This window comes from Brassica rapa, chromosome A04, assembly GCF_000309985.2.
Source record: "Brassica rapa cultivar Chiifu-401-42 chromosome A04, CAAS_Brap_v3.01, whole genome shotgun sequence".
Taxonomy (NCBI): domain Eukaryota; kingdom Viridiplantae; phylum Streptophyta; class Magnoliopsida; order Brassicales; family Brassicaceae; genus Brassica; species Brassica rapa.
In genome coordinates, this window is record NC_024798.2 from 15,921,645 (window position 1) to 15,934,589 (window position 12,945).

The following is a 12,945-nucleotide window of genomic DNA, read 5'->3' on the forward strand; positions in this document are numbered from 1 at the left end:
ATATCTTAATTTTGAAATTTACTTTTAACAATTTTTTTGATAAAAATTTGAAAAATATTGACAAATTAATTTTTAAAAATATTATAAATAACATAAATTATTAATCCCACAATGAAAATTTTGTTATTAGTAATTTAAATTTTTTACTATAACAAATACAAATGATAAAAAAAACATGAGCAAAAACCATCATTTAATAAATATTAATATTAAAATATACTATATATATATATAAGTTACTATCATTTAAATTTAATTATATATTTTTTTGTACATAACTATTCTTTCTTCTGATGATTAATAAATTTAACATTTCATCAAAAAAAATAAATTTAATTATATACCATATCAAATAGAAAAAAAAATTCTTTTGGATTAATAAAATTTATTTATATGTTCGCACCAGCTTAATTATATAGGTAATAGTTACTGACTTTTTAATTATTCAATATATATTTATTATTTCATAATAGGTTAGAAACATATAATATATAAAATAATTTATATATATAATGTTCATCTCGCGCAAGGCGCGGGTCTTTAACCTAGTTGTCTATTAATTTGAAAGATACCGAACGATCTATATGGTGAAAGATACCGAACGATCCATGACTTCGATATTTTCGTTATACTTAAACGAAACATTATAAGGACTTATTTTTATAATTATAAAATTGGTAAAAGAAAAACGACATTGGATCTGCCATAACCATACATCCTATCAGGCTATGAGGTATGCCGTGGATCACATATCTAAAACCAATGAAAATACTTATGCATAGACACAACTACCATAACTAGGGTTTGTAGTAGTCAACATGGCACTGTTTGGGAAAAAGAACTTGCACGCGTAGTCGGTGCGTTCATGGGTTGCGTAATATGCGTTCATCACGTAAGACGCATGGCCTAATGGAGTGTTAGGGTTGTAACAGGCTCCACCTTCTAGGATTGGTCTGCAATCAACTCCATTAGCGCATGCAAACCCGAGATTTTCTTCTAGCTGCTTTTCTTTCGACGTCGGAGAGGCCACGCACCATTGTGTGGAGCTTGCCAATGGAAGGTGGTGAATCATGATGGAAGATACGAGGATAACAATGAGCGTCGAAAACGGTGACATCTTTGCAATCTCTTCAATATGATATTCAAAGAGATGTTGTAGATATTGATCTATGAGAGTAGTATGGGCTATGTCTTTATATATATATATATACAGAACCGAATCTATAAATATAATATTCCCAAAAAGAAAATAATGTTTAATGTTAAGATATCAACCCCATTCAATTAAAATGATTTGAATACAGAAAATCTCCGAACATTCTCTTCGTCGCGTCTGTTATTATTTCTTGGAAATTGGAAATTTTCTACAAAAAAATGAAAAATATATAGAAGAAAATCGAAGAGAGTTTGAATAAACATTTGAAATTTATGTGTATGATAGTCAAAATATTTTAAATGTTTATTCAAACTCTCTTCGATTTTTTTCTAAATATTCTCCATTTTTTGTAAAAAGTTCCAATTTCCAAGAAATAATAACAGACGCGACTGAGAATGTTTAGAGATTTTCTGTATTCAAATCATCTAAATTGAATGGGGTTGAAACATTAAATCACTAGATAGTCAAAATATTTTAAATACGGTAGAAAAAGATCTTTCTATAAGTAGAAAATATCACAGAAACTTTGAAGGTTGGTGAAAACACCTCTTCGTAATCGAGAAAGCCAAAAACCAATTTGTCATGAAAGTACATGGCCAGCATTTTTTTTTTTACTGAACAAGTCAACGTTAGCGTACGTATCTTTATACTTCTGGATATTTTCTATCACTTTTTAATCTTTGAAGAAAAACCCAAGTCGACTTTTAATAACTGACACATACTCAAGCCTGACACTCTCCTCAAATAAATAGCAAGCATAAGATATTGATTATCCTCATAGAAAAACTAGAGTTTATCTTCTGAAAGATCATGAAGCATGCTAATGATTTGGTTAATAAGAAGGTAATCAAAAGAAATGGATTTGACAATTTGATGAAACTCTTGGAAGCTTAGTAAGAGCATTGGTGATTCTCAGGTAGTGATTGTTAACATTGTTTTCTTCTTGTTGATTCTCAGCTTGGACACCAACCCTGACAGTTTCAAGACATTTTAAATTTCCCAAGAAATGCTTCATCTGTTTCCGCTCTCCACTAGTTCCTCCATACCCTAAAATCTTTAGCACCTTCACTTGACATGTCGATAAACAACATACTTCCTCCTCCTTCATCTTCTTCTTTTTCTTTTCCCTAGCAATGCAAACGCATGCGTCCCCGCATTTATCTGTAACTCGGTGCACAAGACCCTGAAAGCATAGCAACCCAAGCAAAATTCATGTAGCGACAACAATCAAGCAATCAAGGGAATTTTGTATGTATGTACCTTGATGACTAATGTTTCTAGATTGAGAGAGTTGTTGAGAAGAAGTGGCACCACTTGCCAGCCTTTTTCTTTGTCACTCTCAAAAGACAGAGTAAGGAGCTTGTGAAAGACGGGCGTTGGTTTACAGTAAAAATGAAATGCCTGGAAATTTATTATTATTTATCAGAAACATATGTAAAAAAAACTGAGACTTTGCATTTCAAATTGAAACAATCAAAATAGCAAAACTGACCTGAAGAGAATTAGGAGACAAGTGAAGGGTTTTAACATTGCTTATCCCTTCAACCAGATTCGTAACATCATGCAAAACATCCCCTCCATCACTATCACTATCACTATCACTATCATCACCACCATAATCATCCATAGTGGAAAATCGCTCCTTTATAAGATCCAGTCTAGCTTCGACAACCAAGCTAAAACCAACATGATACTGTACCTCGACAAAACTACTAGAGTAGTCAAGGTAGACAAGACTAGGTGTCTGAAACATCTGAATATCGGGATTCTTACGATAACAACGATAAGGGTAAGAGATGGTAAGTCTCTTAACGGAAGGATTCAAGACAGTTATGGAATGACTAAACTTCAGCCAAGGAAAAGCACCAACGAGTAGGATTAATTCCTCAAGCACAGGGCAAGCAGAGATGAGATATTCATACACCTCATAATTTTTAGACACGACTGAAAGGAGAGAAAGTGTTTTGAGCTTGGGGAAAAGCATGACGCCACGAGGAGGAAGAAAATGACCATCGAGAACAAACTCATTGGATAAAGTAAGCTTGACCAGCGTGTTGCTCCTGAAGGACTTTGTTTCTATGACATGCTTATACACGCTATCCAAGTGAAGTTCCAAGAAGCTTCGTTCTAGGACAGTGCGAATCCAGTTGTCTGCTCGACAACTGTCATGTCTATGTTCACAACGCAAAGAGAATCTCTTGATGATTGAAGAGTTGGTTAAGATAAGAACAAGCGTTTTGTCCACAAAATCACAGAAGCCACGAGGGTCACTTTCGTCACTGAAAGCAAGGTTGTCTACAAGAGCAAGCAGATTCATCCACCTTTTGGACAGAACCGATGCGGTAGCTGCTTGATTTGTCGGAAGCAAGGACAGTACTTTGCCAAGAACCTCATCTGGCAGACTGCTTATTGAATCTCTTTGGGGAGACATAAATTAGGGTTTTAACCAGATTAAGGTCACAAGCTCGGATATTTTTCCTCTCAATATTAAAAATAGTAAAAATATGATTCCTTAATTCAAGCAGATAAAAGACGACGGCTGTTAACGAAGAAGCTTGCTTTGGGTTGAGAAGAATCAACAAGATGTTTCCAAGGGTGAGAGAGAGCGAGAATACAGCGCTTTCAACGTGCTATCTTTCTCTTTAATCACACTAGGGTTTTCAGCGAGAGCGAGAATGATAACGAAGAAGAATTGCTTTGGTTGAGAAGATTCAACAAGATATTTCCAAGGGTGAGAGAGCGGGAACGCAAATTTTCATCAACAGTGACTTGCTATCTTTATCTTTAATCACACTAGGGTTTTCAGCGAGAGCGAGAATGCATGATGAGTTTAATTAGTGCATTGTTTTGTTGGTATAATTATGTTCCTAGATTCATCACAACTCTGTTACATTATGACTTTGTAATTTCATCGATTGAATAGGATTATAATGAAATTAAAAAAAAAAAGAAATTAACCAAAATAATAAATGAAAATTTTACTTTTATTTTAATAAATATTTAGATATAAGTTTAAACAAATAAATAATTATGATAATTTTTCAAAAAGTTGCAAAATCACATTTTTGCTAAAACCGTAAAACTACAAAATTACAATTGTCGTATGTTCGTTTAACTAAGACAGAATTGGTGAAATATACACGACAGTGAAATATACACGACAGGGAAATATACATGATATGTAGTTTTTCGGCTTCGAAATTCCAATTTTAAATTACCACTTGGACACATGCATCGATAGAAGATTGAGAAAGATGTTGTAGGTTACTATGGACGAGCTTGTATCCACTTTATTTCTCTCGTTCCTGTACTTCTCAAGGTAAGAATTTTATAGGACTTACCAAATACAATGTAATAACTACCTTTTTTTTGGATAGAATGTAATAACTATTTTGTTAGCGTTATCCTAGATCAGTTATCGAATATCCCATTTTAAAGCGTTAAATATGTCGTTATTGATACTTCTAGACATACTTTTCTGAGTTATATAACATCAAAAATAGTGATATGATCCTGAATTATTTACAGTCACAGTTTGATACAGTTATTAGGAAGAATTAGTTTAGTTTGATGGGATCATATTCAATTTGGTATACTGAAAGATAATAATCTTATATAACCGAACTATGTATATGTTAGTAGACTTAAATGTGTAAAATGGTTGCTAATGTAGTGTGGTACGCTTTGCTTTCGGAATAGTCCACTCTGTAGCATTAAATACGTTTTTTCAGGACCGACCGGATCAGCCAATAGGGCTTATAAAAAAATGGTTGTTAATGAATAATGAATATTTTAGAGGATACATATAAAGTTTCCAGCTAACTAATAATGTATAGCATGTTATAAGATACATGCAATGTTAGCAGGTAACAAATTTCTTATAATGTAATATATTAACGAAGCAATACCAAACCATATAAGTTCGAATGGCGTAACAAATTTTGAAATGGTTGTTAACGAATACTGAATGACTTAGAGAATACACATAAAGTTCCCAGCTAACTAATAATGTATAACTAGGTTAAGACCCGCACATTGCGCGGAATGAACATTATATATATATATTATTTTATATATTATATGTTTATAACATATTATGAAATAATAAACATATTTTGAATAATTAAAAAGTCATTATCTACTACTTATATAATTAAATTAGTGTGAACATATAAATAAATTTTATAAATTGAAAAAATATTTTTTTTTCTATTTGATATGATATATAGTTAAATTTAAATGATAGTAACATATATATGGTATATTTTAATATTAATATTTATTACATGATGCTTTTTGCTCATATTTTTATTATTATTTGTATCTGTTAATATAGCACAAAGTCTAAATTAATAATAACAAAATTTTCACTGTGGGATTAATGATTTAAGTAATTTATATTTTAAAAAATTAAGTTGTCAATATTTTTTCAAATTTTTTATCAAAAAAATGTTCAAAGTAAATTTCAAAATTAAGATATTTATGTATTTTTATATGGTATATAGTTTAATTTAAAATGATCATATATTTATATATATTTTATTTTTGATACTTATTAAGTGAGACTTTCAACTTATATTAAGTTTTTATTTTTTATAGAAATATTGTAGATTTGGGGTTGTGGTTGAGAAATTAGGATAACAAGAATTTTTGTTGATAGATGAGTATTTTTTTAAATTTTTTGATCAATAGTTGTATTTTGTAAATATAATTCCCAAAAATTCTATTTTAGGAAAGTTTTCATTTTTTCATAGAAATATTGTAGATTTGGGGTTGTGGTTTAGAAATTAGGATAACAAGAATTTTTTTGATAGATGAGTATTTTTTTAGATTTTTTGATCAATAGTTGTATTTTTTAAATATAATTCCCAAAAATTCTATTTTAGGAAAGTTTTCATTTTTTCATAAAAATATTGTAGATTTGGGGTTGTGGTTTAGAAATTAGGATAACAAGAATTTTTGTTGATATATGAGTATTCTTTTAGATTTTTTGATCAATAGCTGTATTTTTTAAAAATAATTCTCAAAATTCTATTTTAGGAAAGTTTTTTTTTTTTATAGAAATATTGTAGATTTGGGGTTGTTGTTTAGAAATTAGGATAACAAGAATTGTTTTTGATAGATGAGTATTTTTTTTATATTTTTTGATCAATAGGTTGTATATTTTAAATATGATTCTCAGAAATTCTATTTTTGGAAAGTTTTCATTTTTTCATAGAAATATTGTAGATTAGGGGTTGTGGTTTAGAAATTAGGATAACAAGAATTTTTGTTGATAGATGAGTATTTTTTTTTTAAATTTTTGATCAATAAGTTACATTTTTAAAAAATAATTCTTAAAAGTTCTATTTTAGGAAAGTTTTCATTTTTTTATAGAAATATTGTAGATTTTGGGTTGTAATTTAGAAATTAGGATAATAATAATTTTTGTTCATAGGTGAGTATTCTTTTAAATTTTTTGATCAATAGTTGTATTTAGTAAATATAATTCTCAAAAATTCTATTTTAGGAAAGTTTTCATTTTTTCATAGAAATATTGTAGATTTGGGGTTGTGGTTTAGAAATTAGGATAACAAGAATTTTTGTTGATAGATGAGTATTCTTTTAGATTTTTTGATCAATAGTTGTATTTTTAAAAATATAATTCTCAAAAATTCTATTTTAGGAAAGTTTTCATTTTTCATAGAAATATTGTAGATTTGGGGTTGTGGTTTAGAAATTAGGATAACAAGATTTTTTGTGTGATAGATGAGTATTTTTTTTAATTTTTTGATCAATAAGTTACATTTAAAAAAATTAATTCTCAAAAATTCTATTTTAGGAAAGTTTTCATTTTTTATAGAAATATTGTAGATTTGGGGTTGTGATTTAGAAATTAGGATAATAATAATTTTTGTTGATAGGTGAGTATTCTTTTAGATTTTTTGATCAATAGTTGTATTTTTTAAATATAATTCTCAAAAATTCTATTTTAGGAAAGTTTTCATTTTTTTTATAGAAATATTGTAGATTTAGGGTTGTGGTTTAAAAATTAGGATAACAAGAATTTTTGTTGATAGATGAGTATTCTTTTAGATTTTTTGATCAATTGTTGTATTTTTTAAATATAATTCTCAAAAATTTTATTTTAGGAAAGTTTTCATTTTTACTTAAAAATATTGTAGATTTGGAGTTGTGGTTTAGTAATTAGGATAACAAGAATTTTTGTTGATAGATGAGTATTCTTTTAGATTTTTTAATCAATAGTTGTATTTTTTAAATATAATTCCCAAAAATTCTATTTTAGGAAAGTTTTAATTTTTTCATATAAATATTGTAGATTTGGGGTTGTGGTTTAGAAATTAGGATAACCAGAATTTTTGTTGATAGATGAGAATTTTTTAGATTTTTTTGATCAATAGTTGTATTTTTTAAATATAATTCCCAAAAATTCTATTTTAGGAAAGTTTTCAATTTTTCATAGAAATATTGTAGATTTGGGGTTGTGGTTTAGAAATTAGGATAACAAGAATTTATGTTGATAGATGAGTATTTTTTTTAATTATTTGATCAATAAGTTGTATTTTTTAAAAATAATTCTCAAAAATTCTATTTTAGGAAAGTTTTCATTTTTACTTAAAAATATTGTAGATTTGGAGTTGTGGTTTAGTAATTACGATAACAAGAATTTTTGTTGATAGATGAGTATTCTTTTAGATTTTTTGATCAATAGTTGTATTTTAAATATACTTCTCAAAAATTCTATTTTAGGAAAGTTCTAATTTTTTATAGAAATATTGTAGATTTGGGGTTTGTGGTTTAGAAATTAGGATAACAAGAATTTTTGTTGATAGATGAGTATTCTTTTAGATTTTTTGATCAATAGTTGTATTTTTTAAATATAATTCTCAAAAATTCTATTTTAGGAAAGTTTTCATTTTTTCATAGAAATATTGTAGATTTGGGGTTGTGGTTTAGAAATTAGGATAACAAAAATTTTTGTTGATAGATGAGTATTTTTTTAGATTTTTTATCAATAGTTGTATTTTTTAATAAATTCTGAAAATTTCTTTAGGAAAGTTTTCATTTTTTTTATAGAAATATTGTAGATTTGGGGTTGTGATTTAGAAATTAGGATAACAAGAATTTTTGTTGATAGATGAGTATTCTTTTTAATTTTTGATCAATAGTTGTATTTTTTAAATATAATTCTCAAAAATTCTATTTAGGAAAGTTTTCATTTTTTTCATAGAAATATTGTAGATTTGGGGTTGTGTTTAGAAATTAGGATAACAAGAATTTTTGTTGATAGATGAGTATTTTTAATTTTTGATCAATAGTTGTATTTTTTAAAAATAATTCTCAAAAATTCTATTTTAGGAAAGTTTTCATTTTTACATAAAATATTGTAGATTTGGGGTTGTGGTTTGTAATTAGGATAACAAGAATTTTTGTTGATAGATGAGTATTCTTTAGATTTTTTGATCAATAGTTGTATTTTTTAAAATATTATTCTCAAAAATTCTATTTTAGGAAAGTTTTCATTTTTTCATAAAATATTGTAGATTTTGGGTTGTGGTTTAGAAATTAGGATAACAAGAATTTTTGTTGATAGATGAATATTTTTTTTAAATTTTTTAATCAATAGTTGTATTTTTTAAAATAATTCTCAAAAATTCTATTTTAGGAAATTTTCATTTTTTAGAAAATATTGTAGATTTGGGTTGTGGTTTAGAAATTAGGATAACAAGAATTTTGTTGATAGATGAGTATTCTTTTAGATTTTTTGATCAATAGTTGTATTTTTAAATATAATTCTCAAAAATTCTATTTTAGGAAAGTATTCATTTTTACATAGAAATATTGTAGATTTGGGGTTGTGGTTTTGTAATTAGGATAACAAGAATTTTTGTTGATAGATGAGTATTTTTTTTAATTATTTGATCAATAAGTTGTATTTTTTAAAAATAATTCTCAAAAATTCAATTTTAGGAAAGTTTTCATTTTTACTTAAAAATATTGTAGATTTGGAGTTGTGGTTTAGTAATTAGGATAACAAGAATTTTTGTTGATAGATGAGTATTCTTTTAGATTTTTTTAATCAATAGTGTATTTTTTAAATATAATTCCCAAAAATTCTATTTTAGGAAAGTTTTAATTTTTCATTAAATATTGTAGATTTTGGGGTTGTGGTTGTTTAGAAATTAGGATAACCAGAATTTTTGTTGATAGATGAGTATTTTTTTAGATTTTTTGATCAATAGTTGTATTTTTTAAATATAATTCCCAAAAATTCTATTTTAGGAAAGTTTTCATTTTTTCATAGAAATATTGTAGATTTGGGGTTGTGGTTTAGAAATTAGGATAACAAGAATTTTTGTTGATAGATGAGTATTTTTTTAATTATTTGATCAATTAGTTGTATTTTTTAAAAATAATTCTCAAAAATTCTATTTTAGGAAAGTTTTCATTTTTACTTAAAAATATTGTAGATTTGGAGTTGTGGTTTAGAAATTAGGATAACAAGAATTTTTGTTGATACATGAGTATTCTTTTATATTTTTTGATCAATAGTTGTATTTTTTAAATATAATTCTCAAAAATTCTATTTTAGGAAAGTTTTCATTTTTACATAGATATATTGTAGATTTGGGGTTGTGGTTTTGTAATTAGGATAACAAGAATTTTTGTTGATAGATGAGTATTCTTTTAGATTTTTTGATCAATAGTTGTATTTATTAAATATAATTCTCAAAATTCTATTTTATGAAAGTTTTCATTTTTACATAGAAATATTGTAGATTTGGGGTTCTGGTTTTGTAATTAGGATAACAAGAATTTTTGTTGATAGATGAGTATTCTTTTAGATTTTTTGATCAATAGTTGTATTTTTTAAATATAATTCTCAAAAATTCTATTTTAGGAAAGTTTTCATTTTTACATAGAAATATTGTAGATTTGGGGTTGTGGTTTTGTAATTAGGATAATAATAATTTTTGTTGATAGATGAGTATTCTTTTAGATTTTTTGATCAATAGCTGTATTTTTTAAATATACTTCTCAAAAATTATATTTTAGGAAAGTTCTAATTTTTTATAGAAATATTGTAGATTTGGGGTTTGTGGTTTAGAAATTAGGATAACAAGAATTTTTGTTGATAGATGAGTATTCTTTTAGATTTTTTGATCAATAGTTGTATTTTTTAAATATTATTCTCAAAAATTCTATTTTAGGAAAGTTTTCATTTTTTCATAAAAATATTGTAGATTTTGGGTTGTGGTTTAGAAATTAGGATAACAAGAATTTTTGTTGATAGATGAATATTTTTTTAAATTTTTTAATCAATAAATTGTATTTTTTTAAAATAATTCTCAAAAATTCTATTTTTGAGGAAAATTTTCATTTTTATAGAAATATTGTAGATTTGGGGTTTGTGGTTTAGAAATTAGGATAACAAGAATTTTTGTTGATAGATGAGTATTCTTTTAGATTTTTTTATCAATAGTTGTATTTATTAAATATAATTCTCAAAAATTCTATTTTAGGAAAGTATTCATTTTTACATAGAAATATTGTAGATTTGGGGTTGTGGTTTTGTAATTAGGATAACAAGAATTTTTGTTGATAGATGAGTATTTTTTTTAATTATTTGATCAATAAGTTGTATTTTTTAAAAGTAATTCTCAAAAATTCTATTTTAGGAAAGTTTTCATTTTTACTTAAAAATATTGTAGATTTGGAGTTGTGGTTTAGTAATTAGGATAACAAGAATTTTTGTTGATAGATGAGTATTCTTTTAGATTTTTTAATCAATAGTTGTATTTTTTAAATATAATTCCCAAAAATTCTATTTTAGGAAAGTTTTAATTTTTTCATATAAATATTGTAGATTTGGGGTTGTGGTTTAGAAATTAGGATAACCAGAATTTTTGTTGATAGATGAGTATTTTTTTAGATTTTTTGATCAATAGTTGTATTTTTTAAATATAATTCCCAAAAATTCTATTTTAGGAAAGTTTTCATTTTTTCATAGAAATATTGTAGATTTGGGGTTGTGGTTTAGAAATTAGGATAACAAGAATTTTTGTTGATAGATGAGTATTTTTTTAATTATTTGATCAATTAGTTGTATTTTTTAAAAATAATTCTCAAAAATTCTATTTTAGGAAAGTTTGCATTTTTACTTAAAAATATTGTAGATTTGGAGTTGTGGTTTAGAAATTAGGATAACAAGAATTTTTGTTGATACATGAGTATTCTTTTAGATTTTTTGATCAATAGTTGTATTTTTTAAATATAATTCTCAAAAATTCTATTTTAGGAAAGTTTTCATTTTTACATAGAAATATTGTAGATTTGGGGTTGTGGTTTTGTAATTAGGATAACAAGAATTTTTGTTGATAGATGAGTATTCTTTAGATTTTTTGATCAATAGTTGTATTTTTTAAATATTATTCTCAAAAATTCTATTTTAGGAAAGTTTTCATTTTTTCATAAAAATATTGTAGATTTTGGGTTGTGGTTTAGAAATTAGGATAACAAGAATTTTTGTTGATAGATGAATATTTTTTTAAATTTTTTGATCAATAAATTGTATTTTTTAAAAATAATTCTCAAAAATTCTATTTTAGGAAAATTTTCATTTTTATAGAAATATTGTAGATTTGGGGTTTGTGGTTTAGAAATTAGGATAACAAGAATTTTTGTTGATAGATGAGTATTCTTTTAGATTTTTTGATCAATAGTTGTATTTATTAAATATAATTCTCAAAAATTCTATTTTAGGAAAGTATTCATTTTTACATAGAAATATTGTAGATTTGGGGTTGTGGTTTTGTAATTAGGATAACAAGAATTTTTGTTGATAGATGAGTATTTTTTTTAATTATTTGATCAATAAGTTGTATTTTTTAAAAATAATTCTCAAAAATTCAATTTTAGGAAAGTTTTCATTTTTACTTAAAAATATTGTAGATTTGGGGTTCTGGTTTTGTAATTAGGATAACAAGAATTTTTGTTGATAGATGAGTATTCTTTTAGATTTTTTGATCAATAGTTGTATTTTTTAAATATAATTCTCAAAAATTCTATTTTAGGAAAGTTTTCATTTTTACATAGAAATATTGTAGATTTGGGGTTGTGGTTTTGTAATTAGGATAATAATAATTTTTGTTGATAGATGAGTATTCTTTTAGATTTTTTGATCAATAGCTGTATTTTTTAAATGTACTTCTCAAAAATTATATTTTAGGAATGTTCTAATTTTTTATAGAAATATTGTAGATTTGGGGTTTGTGGTTTAGAAATTAGGATAACAAGAATTTTTGTTGATAGATGAGTATTTTTTTTAGTTTTTTGATCAATAGTTGTATTTTTTAAATATAATTCTCAAAAATTCTATTTTAGGAAAGTTTTCATTTTTTCATAAAAATATTGTAGATTTGGGTTGTGGTTTAGAAATTAGGATAACAAGAATTTTTGTTGATAGATGAGATTTTTTTAAATTTTTAATCAATAAATTGTATTTTTTAAAATAATTCTCAAAAATTCTATTTGAGGAAATTTCATTTTTATAGAAATATTGTAGATTTGGGGTTGTTTGGTGGTTAGAAATTAGGATAACAAGAATTTTTGTTGATAGATGAGTATTCTTTTAGATTTTTTGATCAATAGTTGTATTTTTTAAATATAATTCTCAAAAATTCTATTTTAGGAAAGTTTTCATTTTTACATAGAAATATTGTAGATTTGGGGTTGTGGTTTGTAATTAGGATAACAAGAATTTTTGTTGATAGATGAGTATTTTTTTA

General features: G+C 25.4%; 2 protein-coding genes across 2 annotated transcripts; both read right to left on the minus strand.

Moving 5' to 3' along the window:
- Positions 1–644: 644 nt before the first annotated feature.
- Positions 645–1,270, minus strand: LOC103864995 (major pollen allergen Ole e 10; the record flags this gene model as incomplete). The annotated part of the gene is made up of 1 exon (XM_033289388.1): positions 645–1,270. A coding segment is annotated over one exon (498 nt), but the record flags the coding sequence as incomplete, so codon positions are not given.
- Positions 648–5,711, minus strand: LOC103864988 (F-box/LRR-repeat protein At2g29930-like). Its single transcript, XM_009142773.3, has 3 exons — positions 2,649–5,711; positions 2,417–2,557; positions 648–2,339 (listed from the first exon to the last, which is right to left on the minus strand). The coding sequence occupies exons 1-3, from the start codon at positions 3,585–3,587 to the stop codon at positions 2,004–2,006; spliced, it is 1,416 nt and encodes a 471-aa protein (XP_009141021.1). The 5' UTR covers positions 3,588–5,711; the 3' UTR covers positions 648–2,003.
- Between the last annotated feature and the right edge of the window lie 7,234 nt (positions 5,712–12,945).